Source organism: Balaenoptera acutorostrata, chromosome 13, assembly GCF_949987535.1.
Source record: "Balaenoptera acutorostrata chromosome 13, mBalAcu1.1, whole genome shotgun sequence".
NCBI lineage: Eukaryota > Metazoa > Chordata > Mammalia > Artiodactyla > Balaenopteridae > Balaenoptera > Balaenoptera acutorostrata.
Genome location: NC_080076.1, coordinates 82122028 through 82144058, shown reverse-complemented (window position 1 = coordinate 82144058; position 22031 = coordinate 82122028). Strand labels below are relative to the sequence as shown.

Genomic DNA, 22031 nt, shown 5'->3' with positions numbered 1-22031 from the left:
TAATACACCTGGTCAAAAATTGGGATTTTATTCTGGGTGCAGGAGGAACTCCTGGAGCTGTAAGCAAGCAGGGATGCGGTATCATTTGAATTACACGTGGAGAATGGATGTGTGCGGTCTCAAGAAAGACTGGTAAAATAAAAAACAAGGAAACCAAAAGCAGCTATACTCCAATAAAAATTAATTTTAAAAGAACTTAAAGAAACTAAAAACAAAACAAACAAACAAAAAACCACACAAGGAAGCCAATCGGAGGTATAAGATATTAGTGGCCAGAGTCAGGGTAGCAGCACTGACCTTGGTGAAAATGTACAGGTTCAGAAAATATTTTGGAGGTACACCAGCAAGATTTGCTCGTGGATTAGAAGTGGAGGATGAAGGAAAGAGAGGCTTCAAGGACACGTCTAGATTTTTGGATGGTTTGTACGTTTTCCACCAACTCTTAAGGCTTATGGAATTTGCGAATGCAGTGTTTTTGGGTCTGGAGATGCCGTGGATGAATCGCTGAATGGCCAGGAATGAATGTGGGTGTATCAAAAAATGTCACCCGGGGCTTCCCTGGTGGCGCAGTGGTTGAGAATCTGCCTGCTAATGCAGGGGACACGGGTTCGAGCCCTGGTCTGGGAGGATCCCACATGCCGCGGAGCAGCTGGGCCCGTGAGCCACAATTGCTGAGCCTGCGCGTCTGGAGCCTGTGCCCCGCGACGGGAGGGGCCGCGATAGAGAAAGGCCCGCGCACCGCGATGAAGAGCGGTCCCCGCACCGCGATGAAGAGTGGCCCCCGCTTGCCGCAACTGGAGAAAGCCCTCGCACGAACCGAAGACCCAACACAGCCAAAAATAAATAAATAAATAAATAAATAAGAAAATCCTTAAAAAAAAAAAAAAAAAAAAAAAAAAAAAAAAAAATGTCACCCAATTTGGCCCAGTTCTGATTGGTTCTCACTGTGAGCCCATGGGCGGGTGCCAACAGGCCTCCCTCACTCCAGCTGTCAAACGGTAATTAATAATTCCTTCGGGAGAAGCCCTCCTGCAAGGCCACGAAGATGAGCCAGCTCTGCCTCTCTGCAGCCCTTCTAGTCTTCCTGGGCACCCTGGTGGCCAGCACCCCGGGGGGTGAAAACAGCAACGAGGCCCAGGTCCTGCGCCCTGCCTTCTGCCTGAGGCCTCCCTACGTGGGTCCCTGCAGGGCCCTGTTCATCAGGTACTTCTACAATGCAAAGTCCAGGCTCTGCGAGACCTTTGCTTACGGCGGGGGCAGAAGGAAGCAGAACAACTTCCTGGATACGGAGGACTGCATCAGCACCTGTGGTGGCTGCCACAGGGCTCAGGAGAGCCGGGCAACTGTGCTCCCCTGAGATGGCAAAGTCTTAGGAGGCCCCAGGGCTGGGCTGCTGCTGCTTCCGAAAGCTTTGAGCCTCCTCCTCTACTTCCTTCTCAAACCTACCTTCCTCAGCAGGACCCTGCCTCTTTCCTCACTGCATCCTCACCTTCATACCCCTCTCCACCATTACTGCACTCCCTGGAGGGGGCAGCGATGGAATATCTGGCATCCAGTTCTGAGCGTCAGTGGTGGCAGAGGTTTTTTTCAATAAAGAACCCCCTTTCCCCACAAAAAAAAAAAAAAAAAAAAAAAAATTCCTTCGGGACTTCCCTGGAGGTCCAGTGGTTAAGACTGAGCTCCCAACGCATGGGGCACGGGTTCGATCCTTGGTCAGGGAACTAAGATCCCGCTTGCTGCACGGTGCGGCCAAAAATAATAATAATTCCTTCACGTCAGTCTTGTCAGTAAGTGTCTTTGCTTTTGACCTCAGAGGAGTAAGGTGGCATTACAACTTTAGAGGCTTTTTTTTTTTTATTATCACTCTCTCCGGTTTATGATGATTTTATCTGACACTGACTTATTAATCATTGGCTAAGTTTATTGGAGGATTGATTAGTTTCATTATTGCCCTGTAGGGAGATAAACGTAAGGTCTTCTTATGATGAAAATGAATTTACATAAAAAAAAAATCACTAAACTCAAATGGTGTTTTGAGCTCCCTGAGTTACTGTGGTATGATATGTGTTAAGGAAACTTCTTCATTTGGAAACATAGGGGGTCCCTGACTGGTGCGTGGCTTGCTCGTGAAAACAGGACACGGGCTGTCTTAGTCAGTTTGGGCTGCTATAACAAAAATAGCATGACTGGGTGCTTTAACAACAAACATTTATTCCTCACAGTTCTGGAGGCGGGGAAGTCCAAGGTCAAGGTGCCGGCAGATGCGGTGTCTGGTGAGGGCCTGCTTTCTGGTTGGCAGATGTGTGTCTTCTCTCCTTGGTGAACAGAGAGGGAGGAAGCAAGCTCTGTGGGGTCTCTCCTTATAAGGGCACTCATCCCATTCATGAGGGCTCTGCTCTCATGACCTAATCCCCTCCCGAAGGCCCCACCTCCAGATGCCATCACACTGGGGACAGGCTTCAGCATATGAATTTTGGGGGATACAAACGTTCAGTCCGTAGCACAGATGTCCTCCGGTTTCACATACACCGGGGCCCTCTGGAACGTCAGGCCTTGTTCCCATTCCACGAGAGACCCCGGGCCAACACCAGACCCTTCTGGGCACCAGGGAGCCCCTTCTTGCTCCTCAGACAGTGGCAGAAGGGGAGGCCTTGGCATCTCAGATTGGAATTCAGCCCTCATTTCTGCATGGAAGATTTCGGAAAATGGATTAGGCTTGACCCAACCGCTACTTCTGGGAAGGTGGTGATGTTGCTGAGTGGCTGAGGGCATACGCTGTGAGGCCCAGCTGCCCAGGTTCAAACGCAGGTCCTGCTGGCTGTTGTCTTTGTGACCTTGGGGAAGTCGCTTGAACTCCTCCAACCTTAGTTTTATCATCTGTGAATTCAGGGGTAATGGTGGAAGCTAGGCACAGATTCCCTGCACACATTCATGAGATAAACATGCACAGACTTCAGCATAGAGTTGGGCACACGGTGTATATGCACTTGGTCCATGTTACCTCCGTCAGCTGGTTAAGGAGGTGACGGGATTCTTGTGGGAAAAATGCATCTCAAGTTCCCATCAGTCAGTACATCTGGGCTTTTCGAACAAGACTTGCGTGCCTAGATCTTGCTTTTCCTGTCTTTCTACTGACATGGTTGATAACTTAGTCTCTTAAGGAGAAAAGTTTGGAAATATTCTAACATGGCCTTGGAAGCTAGGGGGAAAAAATCTGAGATGTGGCAAGTTGTTACCTGTACATGACTTTGTTTTCTTGTTTTGTTTAAAAAAATTTTTTTTCTTCCAGCTTTATTGAGGTATGATTGACATACAGCACTGTATAAGTTTAAGGTGTACAGCGTAATGACTTGACTTACATACATCATGAAATGATGACCACAATAAGTTTAGTGAACATCCATTGCCTCATATAGATACAAAATTAAACAGAAAAAAATTCTTTCCTGTGATGAGAACTCTTAAGATTTACTCTCTTAACTTTTATATATGACATACAGCAGTGTTAATTATATTTATCATGTTGTACATTACATCCCTAGTACTTATTTATCTTATAACTGGAAGTTTCTACCTTCATCCAATTTCCCATCCTTCTACTCTTCACCTCTGATAACCACAAATCTGATCTCTTTTTCTGAGTCTCTTTGTTTGTTTTTGAAGTATAACGGACCTACAGCATTGTTAGTTCCTGTTACACAACACAGTGATTTGATATTTCTATAATTTTCAAAATGATCACCACAATAACTCTAGTTATGACCTGACTCCATACAGAGATATTATGCAATTATTGACTATATTCCCCGCACTGGACATTTCATACCCATGACTCATTTATTTTGTAACTGAAAGTTTGTACCTCTTAATCTCCCTCACCTTCCTCCCCTCTGGCAACCACCTGTTTGTTCTCTGTATCTATGACTCTGTTTCTGTTTTATGTTTTTTCATTTGTTTTATTTTTTAGATTCCACATATAAGTGAAATCGTACACTTATGACTTTCTCCATCTGACTTATTTCACTTAGCATAATATCCTCTAGGTCCTCCATATTGTCACAGATGGCAAGATTTCATTCTTTTTTTTATGGCTGAGTAGTATTCCATTGTATATATGTACCACATCTTCTTTATGCGTTCATCTGTTGATGGACACTTAAGTTGCTTCCATATCTTGGCTATTGTAAATAATGCTGCAATGAGCATAAGGGTGCATGTATCTTTTCTTTTCTTTTTTTTTTGGCTGCGCCACATGGCATGTGGGATCTTGGTTCCCTGACCAGGGATGGAACCCATGACCCCTGCAGTGGAAGCATGGGGTCTTAACCACTGGACCACCAGGGAAGTCTCGTATCTTTTCTAATTAGTGTTTTCATTTTCTTTGGATAAATACCCAGGAGTGGAATTGCTGGATTGTGTGATAGTTCTATTTTTAATTTTTTTAGGAATCACTGTACTGTTTTCCATAGTGGCTGCACCAGTTTACATTCCAACACCAACAGTGCACAAGGGTTCCGTTTTCTCCACACCCTCTCCAACACTTGTCATTTGTTGTCTTTTTAGTAATAGCCATTCTGACAGGTGTGAGGTGATATCTCACTGTGGTTTTGATTTGCATTTCCCTGATGATTAGTGATGGTGAACATCTTTTCATGTGTCTGTTGGCCATCTGTATGTCTTCTTTGGAAAAATGTCTATTCAGTTTCTCTGCCCATTTTTTAATCTTTTTTATTTTTTTGATATGGAGGTGTATGCATTAAAGACTTAAATGTAAGACCTGAAACCATAAAACTTCTAGAAGAAAACATAGGCAATATGCTCTTTGATATTGGCCTTAGTACTTTTTTTTTTTTGGATATGTCTTCTTAGGCAAGGGAAACAAAAGCAAAAATAAACAAATGAGACTACATCAAACTAAAAAGCTTATTGCACAGTGAAAGAAACTGTCAACAAAACAAAAAGGCCAACTACTGAATGGGAGAAGACAGTTGCATATAATATATCTGATAAGGGGTTAATATCCAAGATATACAAAGAACTGTAAGTGACCTTGAATGTGTGAATGGACAGAGATGCTGCAGAAACACTATGAGGGCCGAGAGCTTTCTCCCTCCTTACCACCTGGATCTCTGCTTAACCATCAGTGGGCATTTGGTGCCTCTGCCTTCTAGGGAGTGAGGTTTTCTATAGGCCTGGGGTGATACAACCTGTCTGGAATGGGCACTGCAGTGTGATTTTGTTATTCATCTCAGGAGTAAGAACTCTGCACTGTTCCTTGTTAATTTAATGATGCAGTTGAAGAGTTTTACCATTGAGATTGGGACCGCTGCTCCTGAGGGTACAGAGATCCCTTAGTCCAGAGCAGTTCAGGATTGCCACAGCTGTTTATTTCACTGACTTACCTACCCATCTGCTCCTGCCTCCAAGTCAGGTGGATACGAGGTTAGAACCACTGTGTGTTTACCGGCAGAAAGCCTGGAGTGGGTGGAGTGGGTCGCACAGACCTTAACATATTCCAGTAGACTTTGTGCTTCTTTCAAGAGATGATCTCTTAGCCATTGGGGAGCTGAGTGGTACACAATGCCAGACTCTCCCTGTGTCTATTTTTCTTAGGCCCAGCAAGTGTTGAGGGAGCATTTGAGCTGGTTGGCACATGGGCAATGAGGAAGCTGGTTTGTATCAACCTCCGAGAGCCCCTTTGGATTCAGGTGGGGTTTGGAGGATGGGAGTGCTCCTGTTTAGCTAGTGACTGGCTGCCACTCCCGACTTCCAGGAAAGGGAGTCTCAGGAAAGCCCCATGTTCCCCGACCAACTGGGCCCATCTGATCTGCACTCGTTCTGTGATGGTGATGGTGTCACTGTGCCCTATCACAACATAAGGTCCTAGGGAAAGGGGATGTTGGGCATACTGAAGAAAGATTGCTGGCCCCGTCAGAAGATGGGATGACCTTTGCCCAAAGATTGATTAACCTGAGTCTTGCCAAGCTCATCTGAAGCAGAGAAGTATGCTTGTAAGAGGCTGAGGACCTCTGGGTTTTGGTCTTCTGGACAGAATCAGTGGTCACTAGGGAGGTGGGGAGGCAATGGGGTTGTTATATTCACCTCTATGTTCCATCTCCTTTTTTTTTTTTTTTTAATTTGGCTGCGCCACACAGCTTGCAGGATCTTAGTTCCCTGACCAGGGATTGAACCTGTGCCCTCGGCAGTGAAAGCACAGATTACTAACCACTGGACCACCAGGGAATTCCTTATGTTCCATCTCTAAGTGATATCAAAACACTCTGTAAGTTTCCCCAAGGATCTTGTCCCACTGTGGAACAACAGGTACACCCACTGGTTAGCAGAGGCTAGTCAGTACATTCTTAGGTCATTTTCAAATAAAAATGCTGGGGTTAAGAATAAATATAGGAAAATAACTTTCGTCTTGTCAAAGAACCCAAGATACGAAGATGGGAATCTCCTATTTTGTGGGTCCCTGAGATGTAAATTAACTCTTTGAGACACTTACTGGCCAACCTATAGTTATGGTGGGGAAGGAAAGAAGTGAGTTCTGATGTCAAGAATGACTACAGAGGACAGGAAGGCAGCAGCAGTAGTGGATTGTTGTAGAACAGGAATCAAACTTTTTCTGTAGAGGCCAGACAGTAAATATTCTAGTCTTTCTGAGTCAACAGGTAAAAATGAGGATATCATATAAGTACTTATATAACAAGAGAGAAAACAAATTTCCACATGTTTTTTGTTGACAAAATTCAAGATATAATAATAACTGAGTACTTTTTTTTTTTTTTGGGGGCGCGCCATGAGGCCTGCGGGATCTTAGTTCCCCAACCAGGGATTGAACCCAGGCCACTGCAGTGAAAGCGCCGAGTCCTAACCAGTGGACTGCCAGGGAATTCCCATAACCTAGTGCATTTTTTTGGTAGTGCAGGCCTACTAATGAGAAGAATGGGATTCTTTGGGCAGGGGAGGGATAACATTTCACTTAGTTGGGGTTCAAAGTTAGTGTTCTCTCTCATCAGATCGATTGTGGCTGTTCATCTGTACCTACCGTCTTAGCTTGTAGGCTGTATAAAAACAGACAGTGGGCCGTTGCTTGCCGATGCATGTTCTAGAATCAATCTACAAGTATACTACTGTTAATAACGTCAGATAACATTCATAGGACATTGACCACATGTCGAACACCAGGCTAAGTGTTCTGCTTATATTCTCTTATTGGATCCTTCAATAACCTGGTGATAGAAGTTACTCCTGTTCTTTTCATTTCCTAGGAAGGACAGGAGAGTGAGAATAGGAGGGATGGACACTTGCTCAAGGTTGTCTGTCTAGAAGCGGCAGTAGAATTTACACCCAGGTCTGTCTGAATGCAGAGTCCAAGTTCATAACCACTAGGCTAAGGCATCCATACAAGAAACTGACATGACCAAGGCCCCCATAAGCTGCTGAACCTTTGTAAACACGCTATATTTTTATTTATTTGCTGTTTTATTTTTGTTTCCTCCCCTAGCTGTCTGTCTCTCCGAGTGATTGCTACCATCACCCTGCAAGCAAAAAGGGCTGGTGGTTTCTGTTTAGGAATATCAGCGGGGTGGAGAGAGAGGTGGGAGGGATGGAAATGGGTACCACCTTCTTTTTAGTCAGAATAGGGGAAGAACCCCAGGGATTTAAGAAGATGGTGTCAGCTTTAATTAAGAAAGCAGACTCAACCCAAGGGTTTATAAAAAAGCTGTAACCTTTGAACACTTAATTCAGAAGGCCCTTCAGGTTCTCTCATTTGATTTTTTTATTTTTTTTTAACGCTTCCACCTACAGCGTTCTCATCCGTTCCCTTTATCCAAACCCATTTTTTGCTCAGCATTGTGCTGGTCAAAAGCCCCTCCCAGGGAATTCCTTGGTGGTCCAGTGGTCAGGACTCGGTGCTTTCACTGCCAAGGACGAGGGTTTGATACCTGGTCGGGGAACTAAAATCCCGCAAGTCACGTGGCGCGGTCAAAAAAAAAAAAAAAAAACACCCCATCCCAGCCAGTTTCTGGGGGTTTCACTGTTCATGACAGACCTCTGTGACCCTCCAGACCACAATTTGGAAGACCCAGGTGGTCCAGTCTAACACAGTACCTTTGCTGGCCCAGGCGTGGCTACCAATACCACAGAGGTACCCTGTGCTTGTCTGGGTGCTCGCCAACTGTGGGCACTCCCTGGGACCTGCTGGTCCGCATACCTACCCAACTAGTCAGCAACAGGCAATGGGATATTTGAGCACCTCCCAAACTACAGTATAATTTTTTCCCTAGACCCTCTGTGGGAGGTGACATGATTCCAGCAAATCATTGCAACTCTTAGGAGCCAGCCCTGACTAGACAAGCATATTGTCAAGTGTATTTTCCTCAGAAACCCACAATTTCTGTCGTTATACAATGGCCCCAGAATAGGTGGGAGTAGCTTCTGTACTTTGAGGGGATCTGGCAAAGCCTTTCCTCCCCCTAATAATTTATCCCCTGGGCATATTTTTGTCCAAAATTCTACAGTCATAGATTTATCCCTTTGGCCAAGCATTGCCCTTTCTGGACTCTTCTTAAGAGGAAGTCTCTGGTGGAGGCAACACACTATAGGACTTTAGTATAAATAGGATCAAAGAGGATCTTAGATGCACTGGGTACCAATCGTGGGACGGCATTTCTGGCACTGTTCTGAGTGCTGTACGATACTAATTCATTTAATTGTCATGACAACCCCATAAAGTGGGCTCTAGCATCACCCCCATTTTACAGATGAGGAAATGGAGGCTTAAGAGAAGTTAAATACTTTGCCTAAAGTCACACAGCTAGTAAGTGGAGTTCAAAATTGGGACTGGAACCAATGTTTCTTGTCTTTCAGTGTGAAATTGTGCTAGGGGTCCCCAAGACCACCCCCAGCTTCACTGATTCTCTAGGAGAACTCACAGGACAATGAAGAGCACGCTTCCAAGAGCCCTCTCCCAGTGCAGTCACATGGGACACGCTTAATTCCTCCAGCAGCAAGTTATGGCAACACGTGTGGAATATCTACCAGGGACGCTCGTTAGAGACTCCAGCGCCCTAGGTTTTTACTGGGGCTCGTCACATAGGCATCCTCTGCCTAGCACATACCAAAATTCCAGACTCGCAGAAGGAAAGCAGGTGTTCAGCATAAGCCACACTGTTTGTACAAACAGTTTAGGCCTGGTGAACCCCACTCTTACCAGTTCTGGGAACGGTGGGAACCCCCCTGAAATCCAAGTTCCTAGTTGCCAGCCCAGGCCAACCTTGCAGGCAGGCCTTTCTAAGGAAGGCACTCAGGCCTGCTATGTTAACTTTTTTGTGTGTGTGTGTGGGATCTTAGTTCCCCGACCAGGGATTGAACCCAGACCCTTGGCAGTGAGAGTGCAGAATCCTAACCACTGGACCACCAGGGAAGTCCTGCTATGTTAACTCTTTAAGGCACAGATATCCTTTCCACTCATCCGCGTTTTTGAAAAGGGGCGATTTGCATTTTCTGTCTTCTGTAAGGATTGATCCCCTCAGTAAATCTCACGGAATTGCTCAGGAGTCAATGAAAGCATGCCTAAGGGCACTTGGCACAGTGTTTGTCACATAATAAGTGGTTGATATTGTCATCCTCACTGGCTGCTTCCTGATCATTTCTGTGTCTCTTAGAGCTGGTAAGGGGCTCCAGTTAACTCTTACGCCTTCCCCACCCGCTCTGTCGTTCCCAGGAGGCCCCTATCAGGTTGAGGTCAACATCTCCAGCACCGGCAGGCTCCCCAACGGCACGCTGTATGCGGCCAAGGGCTCCCAGGTGGATTTCTGCTGCAGCAGCAGCTCCTGGCCTCCGCCCACGGTTGAGTGGTGGTTCCGGGCCCCGGATTCTAGCACCGAGCCCTTCGGAAACAACCTGACGGCCAGCTGCTTCACGCTGTTACTGATGTCACAGAACCTCCAAGGGAACTACACCTGTTTGGCCACAAACATGCTCGGCGGGAGACATCGAAAGGTGACCACCGAGCTCCTGGTCTACTGTGCGTAAGAAGTGCTCCCCTCCCCCACTCCTTCACCTTGACCCTTCGTGAACTGCGTGTTTGTGCCTCCCCTTTGTATACAAAGACTTACCTGATGCACAGGTTCTAACGTGCTTCTGCAGCTCCCTCGACACACACGTACACATGTCGAAGAGAGTGTTGCCTCTTCTGGAAGCTCGCTGCTAACTAGGAGTACAGGAGAATCCCTGTGAGTCATAGAGGGGAATTAATGCTAGGTCTAAAGTTTTTTTTTTTAATTGAGGTGAAAGTATATAGCATAACATTAACCATTTTAAGATGTGCAATTCAGTGGCATTGAGTCTATCCACAGTGTTGTGCAACTATCACGTTTATCTAGTTCCAAAACATTTTCATCACCCCAAATTGGAAACCCCATATCCGTGAAGCAGTCACTCCCATACTGTCTTCCCCCAGCCCCTGGTAACCACCAGTCTATGTTCTATCTCTATGGATTTGCCTATTCTGGACATGTCATATAAATGGAATCATACCCTATATGACCTTTGGGGACTGGCATCTTTCCCTTAGCATCATGTTTTCAAGGTTCATCTTGTTGTAGCTTGTGTCAGTACTTGCTTTCATTTCTTGGCCTAAGAGTATCTGTTGTACAGCTCTACCACAATTTGTTTATCCATTCATCTGCTCTCACGCTCTCCGTGAACACAGGCCCTCTAGCACTGTTAAGAACCAATAGTTCATGAAGCTTTATTTTGCAGGTGAAGAAACAACAACCCAATGCACCTATGCACACATTTAGCAGAGGAAAACCACTGTAGAAATAAACACAGGGTGCACTCCTAATCCTTGCTAATGGAAGGGAGCATGAGAACGACGATTAGCAGGCAGGGCAACGACACACTTACTTTATACGTTGTTCAGAGCCTTTGTAAGTCTCAATGCTGTCTATCATAAATGACATTCATCGTATATAAAGTCATACGTGCTTGTTGTAGGAAACAGATGAGTAGAAAGAAGAAAATAATCACTTGTACTCTAACCATCATTTTGGTATATTTCCAATAATTTTTCTTTTAGATGCCACATATCTACAAATAAGATCCAAATTTCTATTTATATGTATTATATAAAATATATAAAGGTATATGACACACATAATATATATACTATCTACATACATATATAATATATATTATTTTAGATATAATTATGAACACATAGGTTACAACAGGTTTGTAATTTGTTAAATTTTTATATTTTTTTTAAGTGGTACTTGCACATAGCAAAAAAAAAGTGTATGTTGAGGTTTGGGGATGAATAAATCTCCCTCTTCCTGCAACTCCCTCTAGGGACCAGCAGCGTCCAGTAGAACTTTCTGTGATGATGGAAATGTTCTCTTCTGTATGGTCTAATAGCTACCATGTGTGATGACTAGGAAATGTGAGTAGTCTGATGGAGGAAATAAATTTGTAATTAAATTAATGAAAATTTAAATAGCCACACATGGCTAGTGAGAAATGCAAATCTCTTCCAAGATTTAACACCCAGCCGAGGAAACCCAACTTGTGTCAGGCACTAATTTGTGCTAGGAGCTATCTCAAGGTACACTAACTGGGGTTGACGTTTCTCTGATACCCTGGTTCTGTAATCCTTAGGGTGAGCCCAGTGGCTCATCTTAGTCTGTGATTAAGGCCACGTCCTCTGGTGTTTTGCAGCGCCCCCTCCATCAGCCCCTCAGTGCTGGGCAGAGCTGTCGCCAGGATTGTTCACGCTGCAGCTCAGCTGTCGCTGGGCCGGAGGATACCCAGACCCAGACCTCCTGTGGACAGAAGAGCCAGGAGGTGTGGCTGTGGGGACATCAAAGCTGGGGGTTGAGATGCTGAACCAGCCCCAGCTGTCGGACGGCAAGAAGTTCAAATGTGTCGGGAGCCACATAGTGGGGCCGGAGTTGGGAGCCAGCTGTGTGGTACAGATCAGTAAGTCTGCTTTGCCTTGTCCTGGGGTTCTGGGGTCCAGATAGTTGCCTGACCAGGGATTGAACCCGGACCGCCTACATTGGGAGCGTGGAGTCTTAACCACTGGACCACCAGGGAAGTCCCCTCTCAGTCCTGTTCTTTTAGGTTTCTGCGCTCAGAAGGTCTCTGACTCTTTCTTATTAACTTACTATTTGTAATCCTCACAGTGGCCTGCAAATTAGGATTCGTAATTGCAGATGATAACATGCGTGAACTAATTTACCCAAGATCAGCTGGCTCGTAAGTGACAGAGCCAACACATAGCCAGGCTGGTCTGACCCCAGCGCTCTTGCTTTTATCCAGGTAGTGCTCACTGCTTTCCTGGTGACCTTCCACACATGATCCAGCAAATCTTTTTGGGTAGGATTTAGGTGCTCAGCATGGTTCCAGGTACTGTGGAGGAATACAGAGTCTTTGCCTTTAAAGGACTTAAACTTTACTTGGAGAGAGAAGTCTGGCAAATGTGAAGCAGGAAATGGCAATATCACAAATACAACTGACCCTTGAACACCACAGGTTTGAACTGCGCAGTTCCACGTACATGTGGATTTTTTTCAATAAATGTAGTATCTGTATTTTCACTTTACAGATCTTTAAATTAACTCACTGTGGGGAAAAGTTTGTGTCTGATTAGAGATCACAGGATATAGAATCAAAAGAACTAGGGTTTGAGTCCTGATTCTATCCAAACTGTTTCAGCTTCCTGTCCTTGGGCGAGCCATTTATCAATTCCTTTGTTTCTGAGGCAGAGAGAGCAGGACGTGGATTTTTAGATTTCTTGCAGGTTGGTCCCCCAACCCCCATGTTGTTCAAGGGTCAACTGCGATGGTGACATTAACATTTACTGAGTGCAGATAGAGTGCAGGTGCCAAGTGTTTTGCACACAGTATCTTGTTCAGTCCTCAGTCACCCTGTGAGCTGAGAGCTCCTATTATCCCTCAGAATTAGTTTCCTGGAGCTGCTGTAACAAAGTATCACGAACTTGGTGGCTTAAAACAACAGCCGTTTATTCTCTCTCAGTTCTGGAGGCTAGAAGTTTGAAATCAAGGTGTGGGCAGGGCCGTGCTCCCATCAGAGTCTTCCTGGGAGAATCCTTCCTGGCCTCTTCCAGCTCCTGATGGCTCTATGTGTTCCTTGGCTTGTGGCTGCATCACTTTGGTCTCTGCATCCGTTTTCATGTGACCTTCCCCTCTGTGTGTATGTCTCCCTGTGGCCTCTCCTCTTCTTATAAGACACCAGTCCTTGGATTTAGGGCCCACCCTCAATCCAGGATGATTTCATCTTGAGATCCTTAACTAGTTACACCTGCAAAGACTCCATTTCCGAATAAGATCACATTCTGGGGTTCTAGGTGGACATGAACTTGGGGAGGACGCTCCATTTCACCGATGGTGACACAGAGGCAGCCGACTTGCCCAGACTGCAAATAGAAAGCAGTATACACACTCAGAGTGGTACATAATGAGGATGTCCGAAGTGTGTTATGGAAGTAAGTCCCAGGAAGTGAATAAATGATGGACCGATGCTGAGAGAGGGTGAAATTAGCAGAGGCAGCTGGTGGGGTTGTGTTATTTTGCCCTTACCCTCCCATTTTATTTGCAGATCTTGCCTAAGTCTTTATTCCTGTGACCCCTGAGACTTGACCAATAATTTGAATCTAAATATGTGCTCAGGGTTAAGAAATGTGTCTGGAGAAGGGAGCTGACCAGAAGTTTTCCCAATTCCAGGAGCACAGGAAGCAAGCACAGAGCCTGGACCCTTCTTGGACTCTGACACCGTCCAGTTCTCCCTGCCTCCCTCTTGGGCACTCGAGCCTGGATATGCATACAAGTCACCTGTGGGGGCTGGTTAAAATGCAGATTCTGACTCTCTTGGTCTGGGTGGACCCAATATCTGCATTTCTAATTGCCTCCAGGAAGTGCTGTTGCTGCTGGTCCGAGGACCACACCTTGAGTAGCAAGGCCCTTGCAGGCGAGGGGTCTCTGGATCATTCCACTTGAAAGGACTAGTACGTCACTGAAGTGTAATGCTAACGTCCACCTCAGGGATCCAGGACAGTGTAGCCCCCAAGCTGATGAAAAGTGATGCTTTCGGGGATTCCTGCTGCCCAGATTGATCGATCTATCTATCTATCATCTATCTATCTACCTATCTATCTACCTTTCTTTTCTTTATTTCATTTCTTTTCCTTCCTTCCTTCCTTCTTTCTTTCTCTCTTCCTCCCTCCCTCCCCTTCCTTCCTTCCTTCTTTCTCTCTTTCTCTCTCTTTCTTCCTCCCTCCCTCCCCTTCCTTCCTTCTTTCTCTCTTTCTCTCTCTCTCTCCCCCTCCCTCCCTCCCTCTCTCTCTTTCTCTTTCTCTCTTTCTCTCTCTCTCTCCCCCTCCCTCCCTCCCTCTCTCTCTCTTTCTCTCTTTCTTCCTCCCTCCCTCCCTCTCTCTCTCTCTTTCTCTCTCTCTCCGTCCCTTCCTCCCTCTCTCTTTCTTTCTTTCAGCTGTGCCACGCAGTTTGTGGGATCTTAGTTTCCCGACCAGGGATTGAACCTGGGCCACCCGGCAGTGAAAGCGCCAAGTCCTAACCACTGGACGGCCAGGGAGCTCCCCAGATCTCTCTTTATATGGTGTGTAGGCCCCTAAACTGAAGACGCCAACTCAGCCTACGATAAGCCGCGGTGTTACGGAGCCCCGTGCGCGGCGGCCCCAGCTTGTCGTCCGCCTCCTGCAGATCTGTGAGGGCCCAGCAGCACCTGCCCCACCCCTGACACAGCATCCCTTTAAGTGAAACTTGTTGAATTTATAGGTGCCACACTAGCTGGATGGTGACCCAGCTGTCTGAGGGGTGAGTGCTGTGTTTGGCAAAATACATGATGTTTGTTTGGGGTTCAGGGGAGGTGCACCGGGGGAATTCTTTGTTTTGCTTTTAATAAAGGAGGAGGGGGCCATTTATCAGACTTTGGTTTGGGACCCCCAAATACAGACATACTGATGAGGCTTGTCACTGCTGCTGGCTTTGTGACCCTAAAGGAAATTCTGGTTAACCATAAAGCGGGGAAGGAGTGATTTAGCAACATGGGGGGAATCTGACAGTTGATCCAAGAAGGGGTGTCCGCAGGTGAGTTTTCTGAGCAAAACCAGGTTTGGGGTATTCTCTTCTGTTAACCTGACCTAGAGAGAGAGGCTTCTGGGTTGTCCCACCCCCACCCCCTTGCCCCTTCCCCCTTCCCCAGATGCCAGCAGTGAAACCCTAGTTTCTCTCTTGGAACAACTGCCAAGGGGAAGCGTGTAGTTTCACTCTCCAGGGCAGGAACCCAACATGCTGCTCTGTATCCCTCAGCTGCTGAAAATATGGATTTCATAAATCCTCCCAAGATGAATTTGCTACCCTTCCCAAGAGGGTGTGCATTTTGGGAAAAGGCTTCTCTTGCAAAGGATACAAGTAGATCGCCATAGTAGACCTCATAGCTCCCTGTGTCCCACTTAAATCAGACCCCAAGGCCACAGGGACGCCACATTCTGAGTTTTCTAGGACAGACCTGTGCTAGACAGAAAAATGGCCCCCAAAAGATGTCCACATCCTAATCCCCAGAACCTGTGATAATGTTACCTTACATGGTAGAGGGACTTTGCATCTGTGATTAAGAATATTGAGATGGGGAGAGTGTCCTGGGTTATCTGGGTGGGCCCAGTGTGATCCCAAGGGTCCTTATAAGAGGGAGGCAGGAGGGTCACATGCAGTAGTGAGAAGTGATGACAGATGCAAGAGGTAGGAGTAATTCAAGGAAGGGACTACGAGCCAAGGAATGCAGGTGGCTCCTTTCTAGAAGCTGAGAAAACAAGGCAATGGATTCTCACCTAGAGCCTCCAGAAGGAACCAGCTCTGCCAACACCTTGATTTTAGTTCTGCAAGATTATTTTGGACTTCTGACCTCCAGAACTATAAAAGGATAAATTTGTGTTGTTTTAACTGCTAAGTTTGTGCAATTTGTTACAGCAGCAACAGGAAACTAATACAGCTGCCTTCTGTCCCCTGGAACACCCTTGTCAGGCTGTGTGCCCGTATCTTACCTGATCAGTATGGTTATTATACATAGAAGCTTACAGCATAAGAAGTAAGGAGATGTGGACCACAAAAGCGTGACTCCTTGGGTTCCATTCTTACATAGAGTGACCAACTCATCTTGGTTTGCCCGGGACTTCACCAGTTTTAGCACTGAAAGCCCCCAGGTCCTGGGAACCCCCTCAGCCTTGCACAAACCAGGATATTTGTTCCCCCTAAATCCTAGCTGCTCACTTATTTAGTCATGTGACTTTGAGCAAGTTACTTAACTTTCTCTGTGCCACAGTTTCCCCATCTGCAAGATTGTTGTGAGAATTATTAATTGGGTTAATAAGTAGAATGGTGCCTAGCCCATTGAATGCTCAACAAATATTAGCTTTTATTATTATATGAGACCAGGTGCAGTACAGAAGTTCCTGGAGTTGCTTTGTTTGGAAGAAGTAATATTCTTGAAATTCTCAGACCACCGATTGAATCTCCTTCAACGTTTGTCTTTCTTTACCTTCTTCTGATGGTCAGGGAGCCCCTCCCTTCTCTCTGAGCCCATGAAGACTTGTTTTGTGGGAGGCAATGTGACGCTCACCTGCGAAGTGTCTGGAGCCTACCCCCCCGCCAAGATCCTGTGGCTGAGCAACCTCACCCAGCCGGAGGTCGTCATCCAGCCCAGCGGCCACCACCTCATCGCCCAGAGTGGCCAGAGCGCCACCCTCACCATCCGCAACTGCTCCCAGGACCTGGACGAGGGCTACTATGTCTGCCGGGCTGAGAACCTCGTGGGGGTCAGGGAGGTGGACATCTGGTTGAGCGTGAAAGGTGAGTGAAGTGGCCCCGGAGGAGGAGGAGGAGGGCCGAGAGCTTCAGAGGACCTGGCATCAGCATGGGGACAGCTTGGTGCCTCCCTACATGTGGGTCACTGCCATCTGGGAGAAGGCCTATCTGCTTCCCTGTGGCTTGACAAGGTGGATGGGAAAATTATTGTCCAGTCCTAAATCTCTAACATTTGCATAGGGATAAAAAAGTTATTTAATATCTGTTACATCCTAAAGGAAAAAAAATATATATATATATAAATAAAATACATACATGTATAAAATAGATATAATTTATATATATACATATATATAAAATGTAAGCTGAGAAACATAATAGCAAAATGAACACCCAGGAAAGTAACATCCCACTTACGATATAGAACAGTGCCAACGCTGCTGGAATTACCTGCAGATAGTGTGGCCAGATTTAGAAAACAACAATAGCAAAGCTAAAAAAACAGGATGCTCACTTAAATTTGTATTTCAGAAAAACAAAAAACAATTTTTTTTTTTAATGTACGACCCCAGTATTGCTTGGGACATACTTATTCTTTTTTTTTTTTTTTTTGGGACATACTTATTCTAAAAAAAATATTCATTGTTTATCTGAAATCCAAATTTAAGTGGGCACACAGTATTTTATCTGGCAACCCTACCTGTAGGCCCATTTCCAGGCTCATACTGGGCCTTCTGAAAAAGGTAACCACTATCCTGAGTTTCATGTTTTATTTAAGAAAAAATATGCGCATACGTACACATTTCTACGTAATATATTGTTTGTTTTAGAGTTTTGAAAAATGGTTGTTACCATACAAATGTAGTCTTTTGTAATTTGCCTTTTTTATCCCACGTTTTGTTTCCAGAATTTATTCATGCTGATGTGTATAATTATACTTTGTACCTCTGTACTGCTGTATAATTTTCCATTGTATCACTACTCCACAACTAAGTTATTGATTTTCCTGCTGATGGATGTTTGTGCTGCTTCTGATTTTTTTGTTGTGATGAACAAACGGTGTTGCTATGGAAACCTTTTTACCAGCCCCTTGTGTACATATACCCAGGTCCCCAGGCAAATATTTCTCTAGAATATTTGTACAAGGAGTAGAAATGAAGGTTAGGTTATGTGCATTTTTATCTATGAGATAACATCAAATTATTTTCCAAAGTGGTTATACCAATTTCCATTTGCAATGGCAGTCGTTCCACATTTTCACCCACAGACTTTGTGATTTTTGCCCATCAAGTAGGTGTAAAATGAAATCTCACTGTGGTTCTAATTTGAATGTGTCTGATTACTAAGAAGGCTGAGCATTATTTCATATGTTTATTTGCTATTTATGTTTCGTCTGTGAAATACATAATTGTGTCTTTTGACGTTTTCCCCTTTCCTATAGATATATAGGAGTTCTTTAGAAATTCCATATGCTAATTGTTAGTTTTATATGTTACAAATATTTCCTTTCAGTTGTCTTTCTTGTTTTCTTTATGGTATCCTTCAATTTGCAGACATTCTTACTTTAATGTTGTTGACTTTATGAATCTGTTCTTATATCATTAGCAATTTTTGTGTCTTAAGAAATCCTTATCTATCCTATGGTCATGAAAGTATTCTTCCATATTTTCTTAAAGTTTTAACACTTGCCTTTCATAGTTAACTCTGTAGTCCATCTAGAATTGATTTTTGTGAATGATGTGAGGTAGACATCAAGTCTCCTCCACCCCCCAATTTGGATAACTATTTGGTCTAGCACCACATCCTGAAGAGTTCCTCTTCTACTCACTAGTCTGTCCTATATCAAGTTTCCTTCTGTGTGTGGACCTGTTCTTGGATTTCCTATTCTGTTCTCTTTTTTTAAATATATATATATTTTTGGCCGTCCCAAGCAGCATGCGGGATCTTAGTTTCCCCGACCAGGGATCAAACCCGCGCTCCTAGCAGTGGAAGCGCTGAGTCTTTTTTTTTTTTTTTTTTTTAATAAATTCATTTATTTATTTATTTTTTATTTTTGGCTGCATTGGGTCTTCGTTGCTGTGCACAGGCTTTTCTCTAGTCGTGGCAAGAGGGCTCCTCATTGCGATGGCTTCTCTTGTTGCAGAGCACGGGCTCTAGGCGCATGGGCTTCAGTAGTTGTGACTTGCAGGCTCTAGAGCGCAGGCTCAGTAGTTGTGGCTCATGGGCTTAGTTGTGGCATATGGGCTCTTCCCAGACCAGGGATCGAACCCATGTCCCCTGCATTGGCAGGCGGATTCTTAACCACTGTGCCACCAGGGAAGTCCCGAAGCGCTGAGTCTTAACCACTGGACTGCCAGGGAAGACCCTCCCTATTCTGTTCTATTGATCACTTCACTGTGGCACCAATAGCTCACACTCTTAATTACTATGGCCTTAACAGCAGGCTTGATGTGTGGAGACACAGAGATTTTAACTTTCCAATGTTCTTTTTTTTTTCTTCTGTTTTTACTTTTTATTTATTTAATTTATTTTTTTGAATTTTATTTTATATTTTTATATAAAATTATATTTTTATATAAAATTAGTTTTACATAACTAATTCTTATTAGTTATCTATTTTATACATATGAGTGTATATATGTCAATCCCAATCTCCCAGTTCATCCCACCACCACACCCCCCTCCAGTGTTCTTTTGCATCACATGCTTTGTTTGATTCCCACAAACTGTCTGAAGTAGAAAAATGAGAATTTTATCTTGCTCTGCAGAGAGGTCATATGCCTTGCCCAAGGTCATGAAACCGAGATAAGAGTAGGATCCAGGCAGAGGAGGGGAGGTATTGCCCTCCTAGCTGTGTGTATCACGTGGCCGAGTCAAGGGTGTGATTTGTCTTTGCAGAACCTGTAAACATCGGGGGAATTGTGGGCACCATCGTGAGCCTCCTTCTGCTGGGACTGGCCATTATCTCCGGGCTTCTGCTGTACTACAGCCCTGTGTTCTGCTGGAAAGGTAAGGGCTTCCCGGAACGGTAAGGGCTTCTTGGGTCCCTTTGCTTCTCTCTCAGGCTCCTTGAGAGGGTGTGGGTGGGGGAAGGTGGCCCCTGTTATGCTCCCACCTGAAGCTCCATTCGAGAGGTTTCCAAATTGGGTGCAGATGTGCAATAATGCAGCACCTAAGAACCACTCCTGAACACCCTGTCATCTCTCGTATTGGGTCAGTTTTCTCGTTGTCCATTCTTTTGTAAATGTTAGATTGATTAGAAACTTCTGTGAGGCCGAAGTGGATATTATTGGATATTAATGTTTTTTCCTTTCTCCTTTCAGTAGGAAGCACTTTCAGGTGAGTGTTCCCTAGACTCAAATCAAAAATCCATTTCCATGATGTCTTCACTGACGTTTTGTTTATAATGTTTCATAAGAACAATTATAACCACCGCCACTGGGGACCTACCACGGGCCAGACACGGGGCTGGTGCTTCCTCAGGCATTATTACAACCCCGTCATGAACTCTTCAGGGTGCTGCTGTTGTCTCCGTGTTCCAGACAAGTTGAGGGAGGCTCAGTGAAGCAAAAAGCAGCTTTTGCAAGCTCATCCAGGAAGTGAGTGGCCGTGCCTGCAGTCAGACCTGGGCCTGACCCGATTCCAAAGTCTGTGCTCTTTTTACGACGCCAGACCTCGGGGCAAGGCACCTTGCTGGACTGTCACTGAGGCATAAAGACAGCATGTACATGTTGAGCCCGGTCATTCATGCATTTATTTTATCTAGTTTTCCTTTTCTAAAAGGAAGAATAAGTCATAGTCTTACAGCATGTTTTGAAAGAGTAGTCTGAGCATGCCCAGAAGCCCCTCCCAAAAGGAAACCTCAGTAGGGGCAAAGCAACTAAATGGAACTTATGTATTTAGCCTCCTAAGGAGATTCTGGGTGGGAGCAAAGAACTCTTCTCTTTGCTCGTCTTATCCATTTATAACTATGGGGTATTATTGTTCTGGGACCGTCGTTCATAATGAGGGGATTTTATTGTTCTGGGACCATCTTTCAACGGAAAGTGTTACCTTTACTGCCCTGCTTTTGAGGGTCATTCTGGAATGAATCTGTCATTCCCCAGGCTTATTTTTCACAGAAGGGAGCAGCTTGGCATAATGGGAAAAGGCTTTGGAATGAATGGACCTGGGTTCACATGGCAGCTCTGCCCTTGAAGCCCGTGGCTCCTGGAAAATCCCTGACCCTCTCTGAGCCTTTGTCTCCTCATCTGTTTCTCAGAGGCGGGCTGTAAGGATGAAATGAGAATGTAATGCTCCTCGGACTGTGACTAGCCCGTGAAATGTACAGTCTGGCTGGGCAGGCAAGAGCCAGCAACAAGCTAGAGAACAATTCAGTGCCAAACCGCTGCCCGTGGACGCCAAATTCAATCATAGTTCAAGGCATCAGGGGGAGGCAGAGGACTTTACTTGGGCCTTGAATAATGAAAAGGTGGAGAAATTTCAGTAAGCGCAGGAGAAAGAAGGGCATTTCAGGAAAGGAACAGAGCGTCTGTGTACGTGCTGTGAGGGGAACTGAAATGGTGGGTGCTTGGGACAATGAGGTCCTCTGCCTGAGGAGCCGCAGGGTGGGGAGAGGTGGAGTGATAAAACTCACCCAGCACAGGATACAGTTATCTAGACAGTCTTCGGCAGCATCTCTCTGCGAGGTTACAACCGCACTGTCATCTCACGACTCAACCAAGTTGAATACATGAAGAATTTTCCATGTTACCAGAGGGGCTGCAAAGAACCAAGTGTTTCCTATTCAGCGAGGGCTGAAGTTGGAGAAAATAGGGTATCTTCTTGATTATTTCTCCCCTTCTGGAAATTAGGAGGCAAGACATGGGTGATGTCATGGTTTTGGTGGACTCAGAAGAGGAAGAGGTGGAGGAGGAGGAAGATGCTGCCGAAGAGGAAGAGGAGGAAGCAAGTGAGAGGCACGAGTCGCCAAAAGAAGTAACCAAGTACGGCCACATCCACAGAGTGACCGCACTGGTGAATGGGAACGTGGACCGCATGGCCAATGGACTCCAGGCTCTGCAGGGTAAGCTCTTTGTCATTAGAAGCTCTCTGCGAGGTTGTGGTGGGCTTCCCCGGAAGAAATCTCTAAGGGTCTGTCTTTTAAAGGTTGGGAAAGACAGTTAAAGTTTAGTCTAGAAT

At 45.2% G+C, this 22031-nt stretch overlaps 1 protein-coding gene across 2 annotated transcripts in view; it reads left to right on the top strand.

Moving 5' to 3' along the window:
- The window catches only part of VSIG10 (V-set and immunoglobulin domain containing 10), a 35252-nt gene that overhangs the window by 9625 nt on the left and 3596 nt on the right, over positions 1–22031 (top strand). The window contains exons 3-8 of one of the 2 annotated variants that reach the window (XM_007189471.2): positions 9734–10036; positions 11731–11991; positions 16602–16895; positions 19749–19859; positions 20174–20189; positions 21704–21915. In XM_007189471.2, coding sequence (XP_007189533.1) covers positions 9734–10036; positions 11731–11991; positions 16602–16895; positions 19749–19859; positions 20174–20189; positions 21704–21915 — 1197 coding nt within the window. The remainder of the gene's footprint in view (positions 1–9733; positions 10037–11730; positions 11992–16601; positions 16896–19748; positions 19860–20173; positions 20190–21703; positions 21916–22031) is intronic. The other variant, XR_009005116.1, reaches the window with a different exon arrangement.